Source organism: Arachis hypogaea, chromosome 17, assembly GCF_003086295.3.
Source record: "Arachis hypogaea cultivar Tifrunner chromosome 17, arahy.Tifrunner.gnm2.J5K5, whole genome shotgun sequence".
NCBI lineage: Eukaryota > Viridiplantae > Streptophyta > Magnoliopsida > Fabales > Fabaceae > Arachis > Arachis hypogaea.
This window is the reverse complement of record NC_092052.1, coordinates 6,185,004-6,208,989: the sequence shown is the minus strand read 5'-3', so window position 1 is coordinate 6,208,989 and position 23,986 is coordinate 6,185,004. Positions and strand designations below refer to the sequence as shown.

Here is a 23,986-nt window from a genome sequence, read left to right as displayed (position 1 = left end):
GTGTCCACTAATAATTAGTTACGAAATTAGTTGTTATAATAAAATATAAATTAAAATATAAAAAAATTAATATATAATAAATAATTTATTAGTTAATTTTTTATGTATAAATAAATTTTTTATTGCTGCATTTTGGTGTACACATTTCTAATATGAGATCCTCGAATTCTTTTCCATTTTCCATTTCAAGTATGTTTCCACAATGTCAAGTCCAATGAGTTCTTTAACCACAGGCATGGTTGCAGGAACCTTCAATTCAAATCTTGAATCCGTTCCATCTTTGTTGCTCCATGAAAGAACCTGTTTCCTTGCTTCTTTAACCGCTGCTCTTGTGGCACAGTGAACTGAAGCTGCTAGAAGTAATGGTGGCTCACCAGAGGCTGCATCAACAAATTTCGAAGCTTTCTCAATCTAATTAACAGTCTGGTATAATTATTATCCATTTCTGTTATTCAAAATTTTGTTGATTGCTGAATTTTACTTCATCAATTTAGGAATAATCATCTATTTGGATAAATTAATGTGCATTGATGAATCTTTGATCTTATTACCCTTTGAAGAGAGCACGCGTCGCTTGTGGTGGCCCGTGTTAAGGATTTGAACATTGAATTGTTTAGGTATGGTGTCTATTGTAGGGATTTTGTAGTTCCATGTGCCATCTGCTAATACCATACCATCAACATTTGTTTCATATTCCTCAAGCATGAAGAACCCTAAACCTTGAACAAAAGCTCCTTCAATCTACAACATGGATCAACAAAATGATTAAGAAAATACTAATGTTTCACCTTTAGAATATGGAGTATGAATAGAGAAAGTTGAATGCTAATGTGATTCTGAGAAAGTAAGGAGTGTAGCACTCCTAAAAATTATATTGTTATAAAAGTAAAAGAAAGAAAGAGAAACAAAATATAAAACACCCTAAACACTGAATACTAAATCCTAAATCCTAAATCTGAATCACAAATATAAAAATATAAAATATATTAAATAGAGAAATTAGATTTATTTAATTAACAAAGAGTGCACTACTTCTGACTTAATAAGGAGTATTTAAGAATGAGTCCTAGCATTTTATACTCTTTTCTAAGTGGAAACTTTTTGTAAAAAGACAAAATCTCCAAATTAAATAGCATACCTGTCCTAAATCCACAGCAGGGTTGAGACTCTGTCCACAATCATAGATAATATCTGTTTGCAAAAATCTAGTTTCTCCAGTCAGAAGATCTATTTCCACCTGAGAAATAGTTTCCATTATTTAGGGAAGCATTACTATCATTATAAGATATCTTGGTTCAGTAACATGGATTTTATGACAGGATCACATAGGTGCTTAACTTTCAAGGGAAGTGGACTCTTAATGAACATGATACAACGCCATTTTTATTTGAGACATGCATCATTGAAAACACAATCACATACCTCACTCACTGCAGCACCATAATTTAGGTAATTCTTGGAATAAGTTGTTGGTACAAAAAATGAAGATGCTGATAAGTTCACAGATTGAATGTATGCTTGATGAAGAAGTGTCTCCCACTTGATTGATCCCATTTCCTTCTGCAACTTTTCCTTTAGAGGCTTTAACCTCTCAACCAAGATATTGCAGCTAAGTCTAACTGCTTCGCAGCTTGATTCCGATGTAGTGCTACCAGCAGTCAGCCCCCCTTGAATCAAGCTCACAGTATCTGATTGTACCACTCGAATCTTGTCCAATAGGCCTTCGGTTCCTTCACATTGAATCTCACCAAGTCCAAATGCAGCCATCTGTTTCACCTTTGTCCAAAGACCTTGACCCAATTCAATTCCTCCTACTTCAACAACAACCGATCCATCCGAGAAAATACTTACTTTTCCAGGAGTTGGTCTTAGGCCCATTTCAAACACAACCGGTAGACGAGATATTCCCCTCTTCTTCCAAGTGTTGACTCTGTTGAACTCTTTTACCATCTCGACTCGCTGGTCATAGTTTACAGAAACAGATAACTTGTTCCATAAGGAAGGCAATGTATACTCGTAAGGTTCTCCGAAAGACTCTAGATAGAATAACTCGAGACTCGTGTGTGTGTGAAGATTTATGCTTCTCACAGAATCTACATCAATTGAAAGTGTAGCTGCAACATTTTCTAATATAGCTTCTGCAATGAATGATCCCTGCAACTCCCCAGGGGCTCTCATTGCACATCTATTAGGATGATTTGTTCTGCATAACTTTATATCGAAAGATAGAGCACCCCAATCATACTTTTTAAGCCCAGAAACGAGTCTGGCCGGCATTATTGCACTTACATCCAAGTACAACCCTGCGTTCATCAAAACCTCAATATCTAATGCTGTAATCTTCCCATTATTCTTAAACCCAACACTGTAAGTAATCTTCATGGGATGCCTGCCACCTGCCATGATCATATCTGTCTTACGATTTAGATAGATCCTGACGGGGCGACGCAATTTGTGTGCTGCAAGTGCACATGAAGTAGCAGCCTGCAAGATGTGAATGTAACAATTTGAACTATGTTTATATCGTTTTATATTATTCAATTCATATCTTAATATATTTAAACACTTAACACAGAAAACACATGACTTATATTGGAATCAAAGCAAAAGCAGTGACTTCTTCAATTTGTAGTTGTTGCATTAGTAACTCTTCAAACCACAGAAAATTAGATAATAATATTAAAACATGATGTAGAATTATAACAATTAAGCATTGTGTAAAAGAACAGTGCACAGACAAATACTTACACAAATGGATTTCATGGACTTCCCACCAAAACCTCCCCCAACCCTTCTAGTAATAACACGAACATTATTCTCAGGAACACCCAAGCATGCGGCTATGGTAGCATGTGCATACTGAGGGCACTGAATTGAACTGTAAACTGCAATGCAGTTGTCTTCATCTGGTATAGCAAGTGCAGTATGTGTCTCCATATAGAAATAGTATTGAGATGGAAGATTCATCTGTATTTTGACATTAATTTTTCAAAAGAAAACTTAAACATCACTCTTCAGAAACCAAGGTGGATAACCAAATAACAAAGGTAAAGATTAAAACACGTTACATATACCTTGGCAGAAAGAATCTTGTGATCTGCTTCAGCCATTCCTTTTGATATGTCTCCAACATGTTTTGGGCGGAGAAATGGAGGAACTTCATGAAGGCTAGATCTTTTAACAGCATCTTCCACAGTTAATATCGGTGGCTCAAGATTATCAACATCATAATCAACAATAGCAGAGTTTGCAGCCGTATCAGCGAGTTTCTGAGTATCTGCAACCTAAAAAGGAAGCTATAGTTGGTGAGTAAAGGGCAAGTACTTACAAACCATCAATAAAGGGTATATGAACTCACCACAAAGGCAAGACGATCGCCAATATATCTAGCTATCTCTTCTGCAAATAAAGGTTCAGAAGAAAATAAGGATCTTGCTCCAAGGTTTTGACCACCATCCGGGATGTCTTTACTTGAAATGATGTCCACCACTTCCTTATGTCTCTGTAATTCAGGTCTGAGTTCTATACTTGTTATCCGTGCTAAAGGCTTTGTGCTATAGATATATGCTCCATGAAGGCAATTTGGTGGTGATGGTATGTCATCTACAAAGACAGCCTCACCTACGTATGATTTATATGTTAATGTTCACTTGTTACTAAGCATGTATTAAATTATATGAAAAGTCATTATTGATAGGCATCAAACAAACCTGAAGCTTGTATTGCGGCTCCAGATTTCGTGATCGGCTCTCCAACTGGATGATACTTATTGCTGTCTTCAATTACTTGTTTTCCAGATGAAAGTAACATTGGAGTTTTATCATATTGAGCCTGGTTTTGATTCCCATTTAATTGGATTGATCCATTGACAGGCAAACTAGTACAGCCATTTATCAATTTGGAAGGACCATCTATCAAGAAGTTGAAGAACTTTAAAAGAAAACCAGCTGCCAAACTTGAACGATAAGCTGCATCTAAGGTACCACCTTCAGGTACAATAATGGATGCCAGCAAGTTGACAGCTTCATGTAGAATATGAACACTTAGCACTTTTCCTACTAAAAAGTCCTCAACTTTTTTTGCTCTGATTGCATGCTTAGTCCCATAAGCACCAAAAGATAGCCTGCAAGCATCAATTGTTGTTTTGCCAGTGTCTTTAGACATGGACACCTTAGCCAGGAATGCAGCATTTAAGTATGGAAGGGCATTTCCGAGGGGTCGAGGCGAAGCTCGGTAAGTTTCAAAGAGGAATTTACTTCCTTGATTATCAGATTTAACTTTAGTAAGTTCAAAACTTGGAATTTTGATGCTTAAAAGTACACTCTCCAAACTTAGTGATGGTCTTTCAAAAAACTCCTCCAATGCAAGCCACTCAAATTTTGCACCAGTCATTATTTGAACCATTGAATCCACAGCAAGAAGAATTGTGGCTATGTCTGAAGGAAAATTATTCTTTTGAGCCATCACTAAATTGCCTCCTACACTGGCTGTGTTCCGAATAAATCTGGAGGCGACTTTACTCATATGGTCAGCAAGCTTTCCAAGAATCATTGCAGAATCCTCTGTAAGAAAATCGCTTCTGCTCTCTTCTTTTAGCACTTCAATAGCTTTAGATATTGGCACCGCTGCTCCAATTTCAATTCCAGTTTGATCCTTTCCTATCTTTGAGAGCTCAGAGATGCCTCTTAGATCAATATACTTGTCATAGCCATCACTTTCCTTGTAGTATCCCATACCGGTATTGCTAACAACAAGCTTGATCCGAGTGCCGTTGGCTCGGTTTAATTTCAACAAGCTCTGAAGCTCCTTCAGACTAGTAGGACTGTGCCAGCAGCTACCTTCATCTGAAGACAAGATCACATCATTCTTGATTTCCTTCAAAAACAGAGGAAATCTAACATTGTTATGGTTCTTGCCATATTGAGGTAAACTACTAAGCATTAAGTCCTTGTTCTCTCCTTTTCTCCAGAAAGAGTTGAAGCCTAAATCTTCTATATCAACATTGGCTGCAAAGCTTTTGCAGGCATCTGCAATTGGCCGGTAACCGGTACAGCGGCAGAGGTTACCTGCAATAGCCTCTTCTGCCTCTGCTGCTGTCAGTTTGGAGAATCCGGAAGGCGGATCCGGACGATTGGTCTTTTCAGCATTGACAAGAGTTCCAAAGAGTGAAACGCACATTCCCGGAGTACAAAAGCCGCATTGTGTGGCATGAAATCCTGCAATTCTTTCCTGAATTGGGTGGAATCCATTTTTGCTATTTCCAATGCCTTCACTTGTTGTAATTGAACATCCATGAATGCTGCAAAGTAGTGTGAGACATGAACTTGCTGTAAAATCCTCAACTCTGTCAAGAACAGGATCATATTTGGATATTAGAACCACACAAGCTCCACAACCACCTGGAAACCAACCATATCCATGTATGTAAGTAACAAGTTGAAAAGAAGCCTTTTGTGGATTACTAATAATGAAAATGTTAGAAATAAAAGGTAAGCCTGGTGCACAAATATTCTGCGTTAAAGCAGGATCAGAATCAGGGAAGGATAGCACTTAAAGGGCCTACTATAGACAGTTTAAGCTAATAATTGCATTACCACGAGTTGAATAAGTGACCTTAAGGGGGTGATTCAAGTATTACTTGTTACTCATATTTCATTCCATGAGAATTAAATATACTCAAAGAAAAGGTGAGAATTGAAATGATGGTTTGGAATCAAACTTGTTTGAGAATACCTTTTCAAACTTTGAACCAAATATGGAAATATGATATTTTCATCTTAAAATTCTTAAGAATTATTTATAATTCCCCCAACTACACACAGTGACGGATCCAGAAATCTTATAAAGAGGGGTCGAAATAAAAAGAAAAATTAAAAATGCCATATTAAAACTAAAAATTTTAATAAAAAAATTATTTATATCAAAGTTTTTTTTTTATAAAATTCTAATTTTTATTCTTATTATAAAAGATATAATATAAATTTGTTTCTCTAATACTTTTAATATGTGTATTTAAAATAAATTAATAAATATAATATATAAGATATATTCATATTAATAAATAATTCACTTAATATATTTTGATTTTAATATTATAAAAAATAAAATTTAATTTAATTTATTTTTATGTATATATTTTCTTATTACATTCAATTAGAAATTATTATAAAAACTAAAGTGTTTTTATATAATAATAGATAGAAGAATTATAAAGAAAAAAAATAAAAGAATAAAAGAAAATAAATTTAAAATGCATGATATAGGATTTGAACCTATGCTTTAAAACACAAAATGTTTCCTTTAATCATTCAACTAGAAAGTATATTATTAAAATTTTTAAACATTATATTAAATATATTTTAAGTTTTGAAAATTTAGTTTTAAGTTTTGAAAATTTAGGGGCATGGCCATGCGCCTAAATCCGCCTCTGACCACACACACCCTAACATCACACGGAGACTAATGCTCCAGGTCCAGGCTCCCCTTTGTTAAAAATATAAAGGCAAATAAGATTTTTCTTTTTCTTAAATCTAAATCATAGTTACATGAAATCAACGACTAGGTGATATACCGTGTACCAATTCATAATTTATCTGCTTATGAAAAGCCATAAATATACTTTCTACGTAAAATAATTTACATGTAGTGTACTGGATACCCGTTCCAGTAACATATTGCATCTAGATATAAACTACCTTCTTTTTCATATGAACCAGAAAATTACACAAATATACAATTGAGGAATAACTGGAATCAGTACATACAGACTCCAGATTTATCCCAAATTCAAGACACTCAGAAATCCCAACTACAACAAGCCCATTAAGACCTCGCAAAAAAGAAGTCAAAATCCAAGTAGAGGAAGAAGATTATCCAAACTATGAACTTAAACTGAAGAGAATTTTGAAGTTGCAACACTGAGAACTAAACATTTCAAAAGTCAGATTATCAAACAGCTACTAGCTAGGCTATGAAAATTCTGAAATGCTTTTATCACTTTACAAACACAAAAAAATGATCATCACCTTCACCACAACTGAGCTTGACACTCTTGAAGGTTGTCTGGGAACGCAAGAACTCCAGCAAAGTGGTAGATGGATCAACTTTGGAGAGCTCAAACCTCTCGCCATTAACAGCAAAAACCAAACTTTTTGTTGATATCTCAGTCTCATAGTTCACTTCCATAATTTCCCAAAGTTCCTCAACTCTTTTGTTTTTTTGTTTCTCCACTCTTAAAAGTTCAAACAAGATAAAAAGAAAACGTGCATGTTATCTCCACACGCCACATTATATATAACTTTGTCAACTGTTTGTGACGTGTTATTTATATGTTAGGTTCTTCTGCTCCTACTTGCTCTCAATTCTTTAAAGAACAATATCTTCACCTAACTTTTGATTCAAGGATAGAAAATAAGTGGCAGTGTAGTGTTGTACTAAGAGACCCCACAAGTTTAAAATCCAAGAAAAATAAGATCAGAATGAATGCATAGCGGTGGAAGGTTTTGCAATCACTTACACATGGCCATAGTCTTCAAATATTACTTTTGAGATAAGTGTTAAGGGAATATTTTTACTCTTAATTTGATAATATTAATTCTTTTATAAATTTATGCAATACAAAAAAATCATATGTATAATGATATTATAAAAAAATTAGAGTGAAATTATCATTTCGCAAGTGTTAATTTCATGTTCATATATATGATATTTTAAGTTTTAAACATAATTAATTTGATATTGGTATCGAGTAATAATGACGATAATAATGAGCACTTGACTTTATGAATAGAAGTTAGAAAGGATATTTATTATATTTTTTTTAATAAAACTCTACATCTAAATAAAATGTTTAATTAAGTTCAACCAAGTTGTTATAACTGTCTTTTTAAATTACGGGTCTTTTCTTTCTTCGTTTCCTTCTCCTCCACTTATTCTTTCTTTTCTTCTTTTTACTAATATTTTAGTTGTTATTTTTTTCCTTCTTTTTTTCCTTTTTTTTTAGTTATCTCATCACCACTATGATCACTACCTTCTCCTCCTCCTCTTTTCTTCTCTTTTTTATTTGATTTCTTTTTTTCATTTTGTTCTCCTCCTCCTTCGCTATCATCATCATCATCGTTATTATCATTATATCGTCATTGTCATATTTTTTATCGTTATCGTCGTTATTATTATCGTTATCTTTGAATTTTTGTAATATTAATGATGTTATTTGATCTAAAATTAATTTGATTGTGTTTTTTGTTGATGATTTAGTCTTGTTTGTGTGCTTGTTTTCGAACTAAGTTTGCGTGTCGCAATCATTAAGTAATTTCAGTATAAAAACTAAGAAATTTATATGCATTTTTATTATGATAAAGTTTTGCATAATTCAAAACTCAGCACAACAATGAGGAGTCCAACATTTTCTTCTTCAAGGTGAAGGAGAATATTATCTTCAACCCGACTAAAAAGCACACAATGTATCCGATTATTCTTGTACATTAATTTGCGGGCAAATGACCAAAATAAATCAATTGGGAATCAAATTTACCGGATTACAACTTTTCGAGATTGCATACGCAAATGCATTTTTTACATAACTGTAGAAATTGCGACAGGGGTCCCACGGATTCCAAATGCACGTAAACTGTTACACCCCTCTAGCAGTTTACGTTGAGATTCGTTATTATGGCCAGAAACTGTGACAGGAGTCCAGCGATTTCTTCAATGCTGGGCAAATGTGTATAAACCGTGATAGGGGTGTAGCAGTTTATGCATGCACAAAAAAGGCCTATAAATATCAACCAGGAGGAAGTGGTGTGATGGTAGAGGATCATTTTCACAAATTCACAAATGGATTGTGAGGAGAGTTTTATGGTTCTAGTACATTGTTCTGGAAAAATTAAAAAAAGTAATAGGTACGGTGTTAAGTTCACTGATAAAAAACCGGTGAGTATTTTTATCCGGTCAACAAATAATTTATCAAAGTTAAAGACGAGTATATTACGAAAGGCAGGGTCGTGTGGGGCCAAGTGGGTGAAGTAGGTGTTCTACAAGATTCCGATTGCGGTTGTGTCAACTGGTGTGCAGTATAAAATATTTATGATAGGGTCGAACGAAGACATACATGTTTTGTTTCATTGTCGGCGCAGTTTTCTGGAAGTGAGAATACACGAGTTGTATGCTAAGTTGGAAGATGGTATCGACAGTTCCGGGGCATCAGCGCCGAATCCTCAGTCGACAACGGTGGGGGCTGCTTCTACCTTGATGCCTGTCGTTGCACCTGGTTGTCTGTTAGCTAAATCTCCATCTGTTCTAGCTAGGATAGCTAGGTCATCCGGTTTGATTCCCGGTCTTTTAGGTGACGGTGAACCAAATCTGGTTGAAAATGCAATGCGAGATGATGATTCGGATGATGAGCCAGCTCACATCTTGGGAGACAGTGACGAGGATACTCCAATGAACCCACCAACACATCAGGGGTCATCCAGTTTTGGGTCACAACAATACCCTCTACATTTCTCAACGCTGAACTTGGAAGCTGTTGGCCAGCAACCGGACATAGATCCCACCTTCGGAAGTCAAGGATTACACGAGAAAAATCCTTCTGGGGAACCACCGTATATGAACCCCATTTTCACTCTTGTCATCAAATAATTGAGTGAATAGCAGCATCATAATGTACGCACGTTCATATATGCGTACGGTATCCTCAGTCGCATCGGCCGGCAACACACCAAATCTCTCATGGAACCAAGTGAAGTAGACTGTAAACTGCTTTACCTTATTCGGTGACGGAAGCTCGCCAAATAATTCATAAAACCACTCCCAAGCGGATCTGCCATCATCCATCAGCTTCTCAAAATCTGTAAGGCACCAGCAGATACAGCTTTACCATCCACAGGCAACCCTAACTGGTATTCAACATCGTGTAGCGTAATAGTGCACTCCTCGAATGGCATATAAAAGGTGTGCGTCTCAGGATGCCACCTCTCAATGAATGCGCTGACTAGGGGCTCATCCAACCAGAACCACCTCGTGTTGAGCCTGGCCAGGTGGTACAAACCAACCCTCTCCAAATAGAGTATGATCCTGTCATGCAAAGGCATGTTCTGTTGTCTCCGGACACTATAAATACACCTACTTGGCTGTAACATGTGAGAAAAATAACCAAACCAAATAAAATTCCATCCCTAACAAGTTTAAACCATAAATTATAAATAGAAACAAATATTACAAATGTCCTATCTATCCGATCTTAACTAAAATTTCAGATATAGTTCAGTTACCATTATTTTTCAAATCTTAAATTTAAATAATAATAAAATTTAAATTTAAAACTCAAATATTTAATTTAAAGTAATCAAATTCTAAACTTATAATTCTAAAATTTAAATTTTAAATTTTAAATACTAAACTACAAAACTTATAATTTTAAAATTTAAGAATATAAAATACAACTATTATGTTCTATTTCAAAAATTTAATCTTTAAATTTTAAATACTAAACAATTAGAATTATAATATTAAAATTTAAATTTAAATATTTAAAAGCTAAAATTTTAAATCTTAGTTTTCAAATACGATACTTAAACAATAACCCTACAAACCTTACAATTTGAACCTTATATCTCAAATACAAGAGGAACTATTCTACTTAAACATTTGATCCTACCTTTAAATTTTATGTCTTAACTTCTAACTACTGCACCCGAATACTACATTTTATGCTATATGAAATTCAATAACTAAAAAAAAAACAAATTTACCTCTTCGTTGATACTGCCAGCAACGTGTGCAACGCCGTTGAATCAGTAAAGGCTGTATTCGTTCGCCATGGTCCACACCCAACTAAATCCAAATTCCCAAATCCTTTAAACCTTAAGAACTTTGTCTTTCTCACCAAAATTTTCTCTCTCCCTCTCTCTAAAACGTTACTTTCTCTCTCTCTCAAAATTTTAAAATAGTGCAAAGTGAATAATCCGCGACTCCCTCTAACGTATTTATACTAAAGCATAAACCGCTACACCTCTATCGCGGTTTATGCACATTTGCCCAGCATTGAAGAAACTGCTAGACTCCTGTCGTGATTTCTGACCAATACGAATCTCAACGTAAACCGCTAGAGGGGTGTAGCGGTTTACGTTCATTTAGAATCCGTGGGACCCCTGTCGCAGTTTCTATAGTTATGTAAAAAATGCATTTGTGTATGTAATCTCGAAAAATTGTAATCCGGTTTTGATTCCTAATCTCGAAAATGCATTTATGTAATCTTGCAACTGTTTCTTCTTCTTCTTTATCATCATTATCTTTTTTTTTCTTATTTATTTTTTTCTTTTTATTTTACATTCTTAAGTTTTTTTTCTTGTGTTTCTCTCTTTACAAGAATAAAAACAATGAACCTACATTCATTTAACTAAAAGAAAGAAATAAAAAAAAAAAGAAAAAAATTAAACATTAAAAAAGACATTTTTGTGCTTTTGTAGCAACATTTCAGTATAAAATACTAAGAAATTTATATGTATTTGTTAAGAAATTTCGGTGTATTTTTATTCAAATAAGTTCTACATAATTCAAAACTCTTTTTCTTCTTCTTCTTTTACCTTCTTCTCTAATATACAGTATTAAAAAAGATATTTTTGTGCTTCTGTAACAAAGTTTCGGCGTAAAAACTATGAAATTTATGTGTATTTGTTAATAAATTTCGATGTATTGTTATTCTAATAAATTTTGCATAATTCAAAACTCTTCCTCATCTTCTACTACTTCTTCTTTTTTTTTTCATCATCATCTTCTTTTTTTTCTTATTCTTTTCTTTTTTATTTTCCTTCTCAAATTTTTTTTTATTATACTCTCTTAACAAGAATAAAAATAAAAAAATCAAACAAAAAAAAAAGCATAGTACTGCAAAATTACTAGAAAGAGAATGAACCTACATTCATTCAACTAAAAGAAAAAAAAGAAATAAAGGAAAAAAAAATAAAAATACAGCATTAAAGAAGATATTTTTGTACTTTTATAGGAAAGTTTCGGTATAAAAACTAAGAAATTGATGTGTATTTGTTAAGAAATTTTGGTGTATTTTTATTCTGATAAATTTTGCATAATTTAAAACTCTTCCTCTTCCTCCTCCTCATATTTTGCTGCTTCTTTTTCATCTTTTTTATTATTTTATTTTTTTCATAATTCTTTTTGTTTCACTCTCTTAAGAGAAATAAAATAAAATAAAATTAATGCTGCAAAATTACTAAGAAAAAAAAGGAAAAAAACGCAATAATAACAGCAGCAATAAAAAAACAACAATTAAAAAAAATTAAACACGCAAAGAAGATGGAAGGCGATGAAAAAGGAGGAATGCGAAGAAGAAGAAGGAAGAACGCAAAAAAAAAAGAAGGAAAGCGAAAATGAAAAAAGATATGTTTGTGTTAGTAAAGCGCGTATATATACAGATGAAAGTGATTTTTATTGGATTTAGGCCAACTTAATTAAATTTTGTTGTCAACTTAAATGTTTAACAAGATTGCATTTTTTTTAATGACGTATATGTAAGCGGGTAACTATTAATATAAAGAATACTATATATTTAAATCTTTTTGTTAACTAAGTCATAACAATCAAATTAGTATAACATAATAAAAATTAATTATGACTAATATTATTAATCCAAATCTTATTATGTAACTTGATTAAATTTAATTTATAAAAAAAAATTGGACATATAACGTTACTCTAATATAAATATTTATAAACCAACAAAAGACTAATCAGAGGTATTCCCTTTGTTTCTTTTGTTGATGTCCGAATACTGACCGTTATTCTTTTATTTTGGGGCTGTAATTTCTCTGCTCTCTTTAATAAAAGTTCAATAACTTGAAAAAAAAAAAAAAAAAAAAAACTAATCAGAGTGTTTAATGATAGATATATATACTTCCCATTGTTGACTAATATAATCATGTCCTTTAATTTTATTATCTTTTCTGTGTAATTATTATCTAACTATATAATGTTAATTGGCCCAAAAAAAAATTAATATATTTATATTTTAGCTGTATCAGTTTATTTATTTATTTTATCAATCTAATAGTTATTGATGTATGCTCAAGTATTGCGACTCTAAAATATTTGGAATTAAAAGCAAAATCTAGTACTAGTATTTTTCCTTTACATATCCAACATTATTTTATAAAGTCATTTTAGTATGTCTATATTCTATATTATAATAATTGTAGTATTTTAAAAATATTATTAAAATTAAAATAATATTTTTTATTATTTAATATTATGTTTTAAAAAATATTATTAAACAAATGTTATCAAAATAAAAAAATATAACTTTAATTTTAATAATATTTATATAAATACTATAAATACTATAAACATTGAAATAATGTACGGATTTAGATTCACATTAAATTAAGATAAAAATTTATATGTAATTATTTTTATATAAAATTAATAATTAAAAATATTAAATAATTTAATAAATTTAATTAAATTATCATGTATATAAATTTCTATTTTTAATGAATTAATGCAAATATTATCACACATTCTCGTTATATTTTTCATTTCTTAAATATATAAGTCATTATTATTATTACCCTGTCATTTTTCAAGCAATGTGTCCTTATCATCGGATCTTATGTATCTTTCCCTTCTTCATATTTTATTAATAAAATGTAAAATAGTCAAAAGAAAATTATCCGGTGTATTACCAAACACATTTTTAATTATGGAATTATTTTTAATTATATAATTTAACTTACTAATTTATATCAAACTTAAGAATTCAACTGATGATAACATAATTAAATTCAATTTAGTTCCTATAATTGAAATTCAATTCAATTCTCATACATCATCATAATATTATTTTTTTAATTAAAAAATATATTCCAACACCCTGATGAAGTAGTGGAATATTGCTTTAAAACTCATCTCATACATTCATGAGTTATAATAAGACCTAAAAATGATGCCCACATACATTATGAAAGAATATCTTAGTGTTTGGAGAAGAATAACAACAAAACCTTCACAAATAAATTAAAGAACCTTTATCATCAATATCTTTGCCCAAATAATTATAAATCTTTATACTATTACACACGTTTTCTGCAAGTGCATCATAAAGAACGAACCAAATATATATTGCCTACCCTAGCATTCAAGTAAAGTATACTTTTAACAAGTCCAAAATAAATAAATAAATAAATAAAAGCAAAGTATAATTTAGAACAAGCTAAGAAAATGTTATTTAATTATCTTTTTTCTTAGTTTTGCATAGAAGAAAACCTCCTGAAGACTTGAACTAAATCAAACTTTGCAAGAAAAGGAAGAACTGAAACCGAAGAAAACAAAGCCACCAGTGTGTATAAAAGTACGTAACAGAACCACAGATAATTTCATTCACAAATTAAAGTTCCTAGTCCTATAAAGAATAAATAGAGAGAAGAAACCAAATTACTAATTAGGGCGAAAATAATATAATGGCTATGAATCAAGGAAATGCACAGCTAGAATACCAAGATATTGAACCACCCTATGATTGGGATCATAAAAAAGAAAGTGACACGCTCATTGTTTCTCTTCCAGGTTCAACTTCTTTTAATTTCTTTTACATTATTAATTATGCCATTAATTATTCTTATTATCATAATAATATTAAAATTTTAATTTTGATACACTGTCTGTAAAATCGTTTTATATGTGTATTCAATCACAAAAATGCTATATTAACAAAAATAACTACATCTTATATTGAACACGTAAATAATCATCCAAAAAAATGGTTACAATTGGTATAAAATATTTTACAATGTAAATATATATATCAAAATTAAACTCATAGTATTAATTAGTTTTTTTTTTTTGGTGGTAATACTAACTAGTAGTAGTTCATTTTTATATATATATATATATATATATATATATATATAATTCCATATTTTTTTTTCAGTTGTGATTGGATTACAATTCAAAAATTTATTATAAAACACACACATATGAAAATGGCCGCAATTTTATATGAAAATTTCGTTTGTGTATCCATCATGACTCATCAGCTATATATTCTTAAATGAAAATAAAAATTTAGATACGAGCAAATTAAATTTTAGTATTATTTAAACATTACTATTAATTAGGAAAATGAACCATCCGTAGTAGAGGAAATCTAATAAATAAATAAATAAATATTGAAAGAAAAATATTAGTATTTAACTGCTATATATAAATATGTAATCAAATCATCGTGAAAAAATTGTTTGCTATGGTAACACTTTTGAATTAATAGATAATTAGATAAAGAAACATTGATAATATAATAATACAAAATTGAATGTCTGTGAAGAATTTCTTAACACGAACAATAATATAATAAAAAATATTATGTACATATTAAAATTTAATCATTAAATTAAATATTATATTTTTATGTATAAATATTTATGATATTTAACTTATTTTTAATATATATTTTTTATTTTAATATATATTTTATACAAATGATTTGGTGATTGATTTTTTATATATACATAACATGATTATATATAATATTGTTTACGAGTTAATCAAATAAAAAACAAATGTTATGAAATCTAATTTGGTTTTATACATATACAGGATTCAAGAGGGAGCAATTGAGGGTGCAAGTAACCTCAACTCGTTTAATAAGGTTGAGTGGTGAAAGAAGGATTGGTGATAGCAACAAAATCCGCAAGTTTTACAAAGAGATACCAATTCCTTCAGATACCGACACAAGTTCCATCTCTGCCAAATTTGAAAATGGAATCCTTTATGTTAAGCTTCCCAAACGCATCACTTCCATTGATGAACCACCAACACCAACACCAACACCAGTACCAGCACCAGCACTAGCACCGACGACACCTCCTGCAGTGAGGCCTCAACAACAACCACAACCACAATCAAAACCCGAGCCACCAATTTCTCATTATGAAGATCAACAAAAACAGAGAGTAGTAGACAAAGCATCTGCATCTGCATCAGCATCTGCACCTGCACCAGTTCCAGCACCAACACTAGCACCGGCACCAATACCACAATTGGAAGAGAATAAGAATAATGATGATAATATTGCAAGAAAAGGTGGTAAGGATGACAAGAGAGGTGTTATTGATGAAGGTACAAGTTCTAGTGTTAAGGAAATGCATGGAAGAATGGAAAAGAGTGAAGATGAAGGCGAAAGAAGCAAATTAGGGTTAGGGTTAGAGAAAAGGTTAAGTACGGTTTCAAGGCAAGGAGAGGAGTATAGGAATGCTGTTTATGGATTGGTTGAAGAATTGAAGAAGCAAAAGAAAATAGCAAATTTGGTTGTGGTGATGTTTTTGGTGGTGTTGCTTGTGCTCTACGTTAACAATGCTATCAAGTCATCTTTTGGTGGAGCAGGACCAAAAATCCAAGAGTTATAATAAGTTATTTTATTTCATTGTATATGTTTATAGTGTGTTCATATATATTCTATATATGGCTTAAGATTTGTATGTTTGTGTGTGCAAATGCATGTATTATGCCGCTTATATGTATAAGAGAATAAAAGGGATTTATGTTAGTAATTAATAATTGTTGTTGATACTAAATTATAGTTAGATTTAATTTGGTAAATTTTAGCTTTTTTTTTTTAAAATAATTTAATAAATTTGTCTTTTAAAAAAAATTAAAAATTGCAGCATCTATGATAAAATCAAATCAAAAATTGCTTTCAATAAATACAAATAATAATAATTATATTTAGTAAAATAATTTTTAAAATTTTAAAAAATCATAACAGACATAAATGTATGTAATAATAAATTTGAATATTTATTAATAAATGAAATTATATTATAATTTCTAATTTTGATAAATATAAACTATTTTTAAAAAACACATCTTCTTTAATTAAGTATTTTAAAAAACATTTATAATTCATAAAACCTACAAATACACGATTTTTTTATTTATCAAATATAAAATAAAATAATTTATTTTTTAAAATTACAAGCACCATTCTAAAATATTTTACCAAACCAGGCCCTATACATCTTTTTTTTTTCTAAAGTCTTCCTAAATTCACCAGATTGAAAATTAATCTGTTGTGATCTAAGTTCTATTTAAAATGTTTTGAAATTTTTTTAAGATATAGTGGTGATAAAAAATAGGTCTATAAAAAAAAGGAAAGAAAATGCAGTATTATAACACTTACCTTGGATGTGTATCTTTAATATATACTTGTAAGTATTATTCTTTTATTTGTTTTATTTTTAATTATTTTTAAATTTATTAATAATTAACTTTTTCTAGTTAATGAGAACTTGAGTTCATATTAAACGTTTTATAAGGATACGAGCCTCACATCTTCACTAATTAAAAAAAATATTATGAAAAGTTTAAAAACAATTACAAAATAATAAAAAAAAATAACACGTACAAATACTAAATAAAGGCAACACTACTCGAGATGAGTGTCAGAGTACTTTACTTTCATATTTTTTTTTCTTTTTGTAAAACCATTTTTTTATAATTATTGACCCATTATTATATCTATTAATTAAATAAGAAATTAAATTTCAAAAGACACTTATCACTGATCTTTAGAATAGTTTTAAAAAATTTGTACCATCTATATAATAAAAATCCTGTACAAAACCAAATAAATAACCACTATCATCAATATATATCACTGCCCAAATAATGAATGATTATAAAAACTATATATTTTGTTAAAAAATTTTAAAAATATTCTTAAATTTTATTTTATTTTAAAATTTTTTTATTTACATTAAATATACTCTAACAATTAAATTTTTAAAAAGTTTAAGACTAATATAATAATAATGTATAATAACTATATCAAATTTATTTATGTTAAAAATTTTTTTTAATTATTGTTAAATTAATTTTAAATTTTTTAAAAAATTAACCTTTAAAAATATATTTAATATAAATTAAAAAATTTAAAATAAAATTAAAAAAAAACTTAAAAATATTTTTAAATTTTTTAATAAACTTTAAAAATAAAAAATATACTTTATCCATTCGGAAGCTAAGCCCATATTAATATTGAAGAAAAGTTTAGGGAGTAGATATTTTTGTTTATATTGACCAACAATTTTAGTCAATACATATACTATATTAGTATATTTGGGTTTTTTTTTTTTTTTTCTCTTAACATCATAGCATTGCTCCTAACATATTGTTCATAAAGAAAAGAATAAAATATAGCTTAATATTAAAGTATACTTTAGAACCTTTTCTTTTTCCTCTTGCACAGAAGAAAACCCCTTAAACTAAAACAATCTTGCAAGAAAAAGAAGAACTGAATTCGAAGAAAACATATTTTCACCGGTGTCTACAAAAGTGACATAACCACATATTTATTTTCATTCTCAAACTAAAATTCCTAATCTTAGAACAAAAGCAGAAAGAAAAAATAATAAAAAAGAAGAGAGAAACCAAATCAAGGGCGAAAATGTCTATGAATTCATCAATTGATTGGAATTGGGATGGAAAAAACTTGAAACAAGGAAATGCACGGCTAGAATACCAAGAATTTGAACCATCCTTTGATTGGATTTGGGATGATGAAAAAGGAATAAGTGACACACTTGCTGTTTTTCTTCCAGGTTCAAATTCTTTTGTTTTATATTATTATATATATATGCCCTTAATTTCTTGTTATTAATTTCATATTATATACAACACAATGTTTTAGATTTCTTCCTTGATTGGATTGCAATGGGAAAAAAAACATTGTAAAATATTAGCCTCTCAATATACTTAAGCACTAACTCTTATATAAAATATTTTAAATTATTTACGTTAATATTTATATTTTTTATTATTATAAGTTTCACATCTCTAAGAGATATAATACGTAAACTTTTTTTTTATAAATATAAAATATCTTTTATCTTTTGAATTATTATTATTATTTTTTTTTTTGGATAAGTGTGAGAAAGAGCTTATTCGCTCATGTAGTTGGACCCTAACTTAATCTCCATGTTTATTTAATTTATTATTAGCCTTTTGGATTCACAATTTAAACTTGGAAAAAAAATGAGAATATTAGGGAATTAACATATTTAATAGAAAAAATAGAGTTGGCTGATATTAATTTAAATACAAAGTAAAAATATTGAAAAATAAGAGATAATTTTAGATAATATAATTAAAAATGCATTGAGGCCGAAAAGACAATTTCTTTTAAACGAAAAATGGCTTAAACATACACTAATTAAATCAAATACAAAAAATAATATACACACATTAAAAACTGGTTATTAAATTAGTATTTATATATTTGTATATAAATATATATTATTTAATTTATTTTTAATATATATTTATATTTCTATACTATTATATATAAATAACTGATTTAGTAACTATAAATAACATAATTTAATCTAAACAGACATACATGTATGTGGCACTGAGAATATGACCTTTAATAATATTACATGACCAAATTAATAAAATTTATTTATTAAAAATAATTTGATATTTATGCTAATCAAATATTTGACCAAAATTACTAAAAATTATCTGAAAGACCTTTGGCATTGCTTTCAAAGACAGTTACTAAATACTCAATCAATAATGTTAGGGATCAAGAAGGTACCCGTGAAAAATTAGCTAAATACCTCTGGCTGAATTCAAAATTTTTATGTGGACGATGCTTATGCTAAGCATTAGAATATTTTTTCTATTAAATATTAGAATGTTTCTTTTTCATACTAAATGAATGTTCTTTTATATATGTTACAAAATTTTTTATATACTAAAAATCGGGATTGTTATTGGAAGCAGAGTTCCGTGATCCTCGCTCCTATTTCTCCAACGTATTATTCAAAATTTTAATTTGGGGTGAGAAGCAATTAATATCAAATATTATAAATTAAAAATAAATAAAATTAATTAAATATAATTATAAATTAGTTAAGTTATTTACTTTTTGGCTGACCACCTCTTAGTTCCATATACTTTTCCATACTCAATTATGCAGTTGATTGTTCATGTTTTTAACCAATTAAATGTTCCCTAGTGTTGATTGCATATATATATTGCCAAAAAAAAAAAACTGCTTCCGTCTTTATTTACTTATTGGTTTGCATTGTTGATATTGAAGGATTCAAAAAGGAGCAATCGAGGGTGGAAATAACCTCAAATGGTCTGCTAAGATTGAGTGGTGAAAGAAAGATCGGTGAAGTCATTAAAATTCGTAGGTTTGAGAAAGAGCTTGCAATTCCTTCAGATACTGACACTAAATCCATCAACACCAAGTTTTTAAATGACATCCTTTATGTCAAGCTTCCCAGAGTTATCACTACTTCCGTCAAACCATCACAACAACCGCCGCCAACACCGAACCCTCAGCAACAAATAATACACTTTGAATATAAAGTTCCTGATTATGAGTATGTGATGAAGGAAAGAGTAATGGACAAGGAACCACTACAAATTAAGCCAATAATCTTGCGTGTAAAACCTGCACCTACAACAGAAACAGGGCCTCAGCAACAACCACAGTCGAAGCCTGAGGCGCCGGCGACTGCGCCAAACCCTACACCTGCACCTCCAGCAGTAGCAGGGCCTCAGCAACAACCACAACCACAGTTACAATCGAAGCCTGAGGCACCAATTGCTCCTTATCAAGATCAAGAAAAACAAAGAGTAATGGATGAGGAGGCGCCTGCACCTGCGTCTGCATCGGCACCAATACAGGCACAAGCGCCCCCTCTACCATCATTGAAGAAGGAGAAGGAGAAGGAGAAGGGACAAAAAGAAGAAGAAAAAACTAATAATAATAATAATGCAAGAAAAGTTGGCAACAATGAGAGAAGGCAAGAAGCAACAATGCCGTCTAGGGTTATGGAAATGAAGGGAGTAACTGGAGAAGTTATTGGTGAAAGGCTAAGTACGGTTTCAGAGAAATCACAGGAGCATGGAAATGGTGTTTATCGTTCGGTTGAAGATTTGAAGAAGCATAAGACAAGGACGAATTTGGGTGTAATCTTTCTAGTGATGTTACTTGTGCTCTACGTTAACAATGTTATCAACTCATATTTTGGTGGAGAAAGGCCATAAATAAACCAAGAGTTATTAGTTATTATTAAGGTGGAAACTCAGGTACAGTCGACTTCACATGAAGTTGATACTGAGAGCTGTTAGATGATTTGACTGATTTGACTAAATTTTTATCTAACGGCTCTCAGGTATCAACTTCATGTGAAGTCGACTTCACCTGAGTTTTCACCTATTATTAATTATTAATTTTCTTGTTTGTTTAGACACTGTGATCAATGTTTACATAAGTGTCTAATTGACATAATAGGTATTTATACATTTTAATTATTATATATTTCACACAAATATATATTTATATATATACAACTAACTATTTATTTATATATTGAATTCAATTTTAATATATTATTAGTATAAAATTGTTTTACATGTGTATTTAATTATGTAACGTCATATTAATAAAAATAACTATTTTTTATATTAACTATGTGAATAATCATTCAAAAAAATAAATGTAATTATACGACTATATAAAATATTTTATAGAATTAGTATATCAAAATTAAACTCAAAATTTGTGTCAATAGGTATGCCTACGTAAATTAGATGCATGTCTTATGTAATATAAAGGAGTAAAAGGGGTTGGAATAAATCAGATAAGTTGTTAAATATTGATTCGGGCGAAAATTTCTATCATTTCTTTTTTAGTACATACATACAATATATGGTTTGATTTATATGTTTGTCTTTTTTATTTCTTTATTTAATTTCTGTGCTCTCTCTAGGTTAAATATTTTTGTAATCCTTTTCAACCATTATATATATATGGACATATTTATTTTGAGTTTAAATATTGCATTTTTTATTTTTTTTAGAGGATATTTTTAGGATACCACAATAAAATGTAAAAAATAATTATCTAATATAAAAAATCAGTCTCCAAATATTTAAAAAATGTATATTTTAGTTTCTAAAAAAATTAATATACAGATTAATTTTTAATATTTTTTCCGTCAAATATAACAGTTTTTCGTCTATTTTTTTACATGATTTGTTAACGAAAAATGCTGTGTTGAAAGGTAAACTCGCATATGTGGCAATTAAGTATTTTCACGTGTGCGAAAAAGAAAAAACAATCTCTGACCTGTAATCACAAAACGACATCATATGGTGTCTTCTCATATTGAAGGTCTTGTTCTTCATCATTAAGGGTTATGTTAAAATCCATGGGATATCGCCACCAACATCAACGGCAGCGTCACTGCCAAACTCACAATTGTCAGTGAAAAATCAAACAGTCACAGCGAAGAGGAGGATTGCTCCAATTTCAACAACGGCGTGGACGAACACACGGCGGAACAAGTGGATGAAGAATAGGAGGAAGAAGCAGAAGCAGAAGAAGACGATGACAATGGCAAAGACAATGAAGGGAAATAAATTGGATCTGCTTCTCGGCAACTTTCGAGAATCCCTTTCACCAATCTCAGCTAGGTCGATGCTGGCCTCACCCTTGCCCAAACCCTTCAGGAATAGGTTTTCCTCTTTCTCTTATTTTTAATTCGTTTTGTTTGATTCTCGCGACGAAGACGACGTTGATTTTGCTTTTAACGTGATGATTTTGCCTGTGACGATTCTCCTCAAGCGCGCGACGACAATGTTCACTTCGGGTTGGATCAGGCATTATTAATTCAATCAAAAAATGATGAAAAATGAATTGAAAGAGTGAAGGAGGAAGAGGGAAAGATTATTGAGAGAGGAAGGAGGAGAGAAAAGAAAAGGGTGGCAGTGACACGACTGGGGACGGAGGCGACAAAAGACAGAACATGAAATAGCAAATGAGTTGTTGTTGAGTGACAGAGGAGGGCAACAGAGGAGATGTTTCTTTTTTGTGCGATGAAAGAGTTGCAATGATAACGATGGCAGATATAAAATTTCACAATAGAAAGGGTGGATGGTGAGGGGGAGTGAGGCGATGGCGGTGATCGGGTCTAATTGTGGAAGAAAAATGAGAGGAAAGGAAGAAAAAGAGGGAAGAATAGAAAACGGAGGAAAGAATGTAGAAATAGTGGCGATAGTCTAGTGGCTAGTAAGTTATGCCAGGGACTGTTTTATATTTCTCTCACACACGAATATTTAAGTGTTATATGTGTAAGTTTATCTGTTAACTCAATATTTTTTGTTAGTGAGTTATGCTAAAAAATATACATAATACTATTATCTCTGCAAAAAAAAAAGTTAAAAATTGATTTATATATTAATTTATTTTAAAGACTATAATATTTGCTTTTAAAATCTTTTAGAACTAATTTGAATAATCACTCAAATGTAAAATAGCAAACTTAAACTAATAACATTATTGTATATAGCTCGTAGGTTAAACATAGATGTTAGGGTTAAATACGATTTTGATCTCTATAGTATAGGCAGAACACTTTTTTCGTCCTTAACCTTTTTTTTCATACAAAATCATTCCTAAAGTTCAACGTAATTTTAAAATCGTCTTTTGAACCAAAATACCCTTCTCTTCTTCATCGCATCATCTCTTTTTCTTCTTCATCAGAAGCAAAAACAGCACCCAGCCCTTTCCCTCCTACCTGGCTCTCCCTCCTCCCTCTCCTTCACCGTCGAAACCCTCTGCAAAGTAAAAAAATGCCCAGACTTCCCACAATTGAAGCACGTGCTCTTTCCACCGTTTCCACCAGCACCGAACCACCTTTTCTATTACAATCCCTGGCCAAGTGACCAACCTCACCACAGCTATAGCAATCACCGCTATTACCGCCACTTCCGCTGCAGTCCCTAGCCATGTGCCCAAACTCACTGCCACCGCCGCCACCGCCTCCACTGCAATCCCTCACCATGTGGCCGAACTCGCTGCACTTAAAGTAGCCCCAGCCGTTTGCTCCTCTTCCGCCGCAACTGTAGCATGTACCGCTGCCGCCACTACCGCCATTGCCAGCACAGCTGCAATCTC

General features: G+C 30.8%; 3 protein-coding genes across 3 annotated transcripts; 2 read left to right on the top strand and 1 right to left on the bottom strand.

Annotated features, from left to right (window-relative positions):
* Positions 1–96: 96 nt before the first annotated feature.
* Positions 97–7,498, bottom strand: LOC112765029 (indole-3-acetaldehyde oxidase). Its single transcript, XM_025810886.3, has 9 exons — positions 7,026–7,498; positions 3,711–5,399; positions 3,359–3,621; positions 3,075–3,284; positions 2,749–2,967; positions 1,423–2,484; positions 1,139–1,237; positions 552–741; positions 97–380 (listed from the first exon to the last, which is right to left on the bottom strand). The coding sequence occupies exons 1-9, from the start codon at positions 7,183–7,185 to the stop codon at positions 148–150; spliced, it is 4,125 nt and encodes a 1,374-aa protein (XP_025666671.1). The 5' UTR covers positions 7,186–7,498; the 3' UTR covers positions 97–147.
* Positions 7,499–14,267: 6,769 nt separating this feature from the next.
* On the top strand, positions 14,268–16,563 carry LOC112766988 (uncharacterized). Its single transcript, XM_025812876.3, has 2 exons — positions 14,268–14,577; positions 15,607–16,563. Exons 1-2 carry the CDS (start codon positions 14,472–14,474, stop codon positions 16,413–16,415), a joined length of 915 nt encoding a protein of 304 aa, XP_025668661.1. The 5' UTR covers positions 14,268–14,471; the 3' UTR covers positions 16,416–16,563.
* A 1,724-nt stretch (positions 16,564–18,287) lies between these two features.
* LOC112762561 (uncharacterized) lies at positions 18,288–21,389 on the top strand. Its single transcript, XM_025808434.3, has 2 exons — positions 18,288–18,608; positions 20,114–21,389. Exons 1-2 carry the CDS (start codon positions 18,455–18,457, stop codon positions 21,070–21,072), a joined length of 1,113 nt encoding a protein of 370 aa, XP_025664219.1. The 5' UTR covers positions 18,288–18,454; the 3' UTR covers positions 21,073–21,389.
* The last annotated feature ends 2,597 nt before the right edge of the window (positions 21,390–23,986 follow it).

Bases quoted from the DNA above. Each gene is read 5' to 3' on its own strand.
- LOC112765029 (XM_025810886.3), bottom strand. From the start codon at position 7,185: ATGGAAGTGAACTATGAGACTGAGATATCAACAAAAAGTTTGGTTTTT. The intron at 3,285-3,358 runs GTGAGTTCATAT...CTTCCTTTTTAG, and splicing joins GCGATCGTCTTGCCTTTGTG to GTTGCAGATACTCAGAAACT. The intron at 2,968-3,074 runs GTATATGTAACG...GTCAAAATACAG, and splicing joins ACAAGATTCTTTCTGCCAAG to ATGAATCTTCCATCTCAATA.
- LOC112766988 (XM_025812876.3), top strand. From the start codon at position 14,472: ATGGCTATGAATCAAGGAAATGCACAGCTAGAATACCAAGATATTGAA. The intron at 14,578-15,606 runs GTTCAACTTCTT...ATACATATACAG, and splicing joins GCTCATTGTTTCTCTTCCAG to GATTCAAGAGGGAGCAATTG.
- LOC112762561 (XM_025808434.3), top strand. From the start codon at position 18,455: ATGTCTATGAATTCATCAATTGATTGGAATTGGGATGGAAAAAACTTG. The intron at 18,609-20,113 runs GTTCAAATTCTT...TTGATATTGAAG, and splicing joins ACTTGCTGTTTTTCTTCCAG to GATTCAAAAAGGAGCAATCG.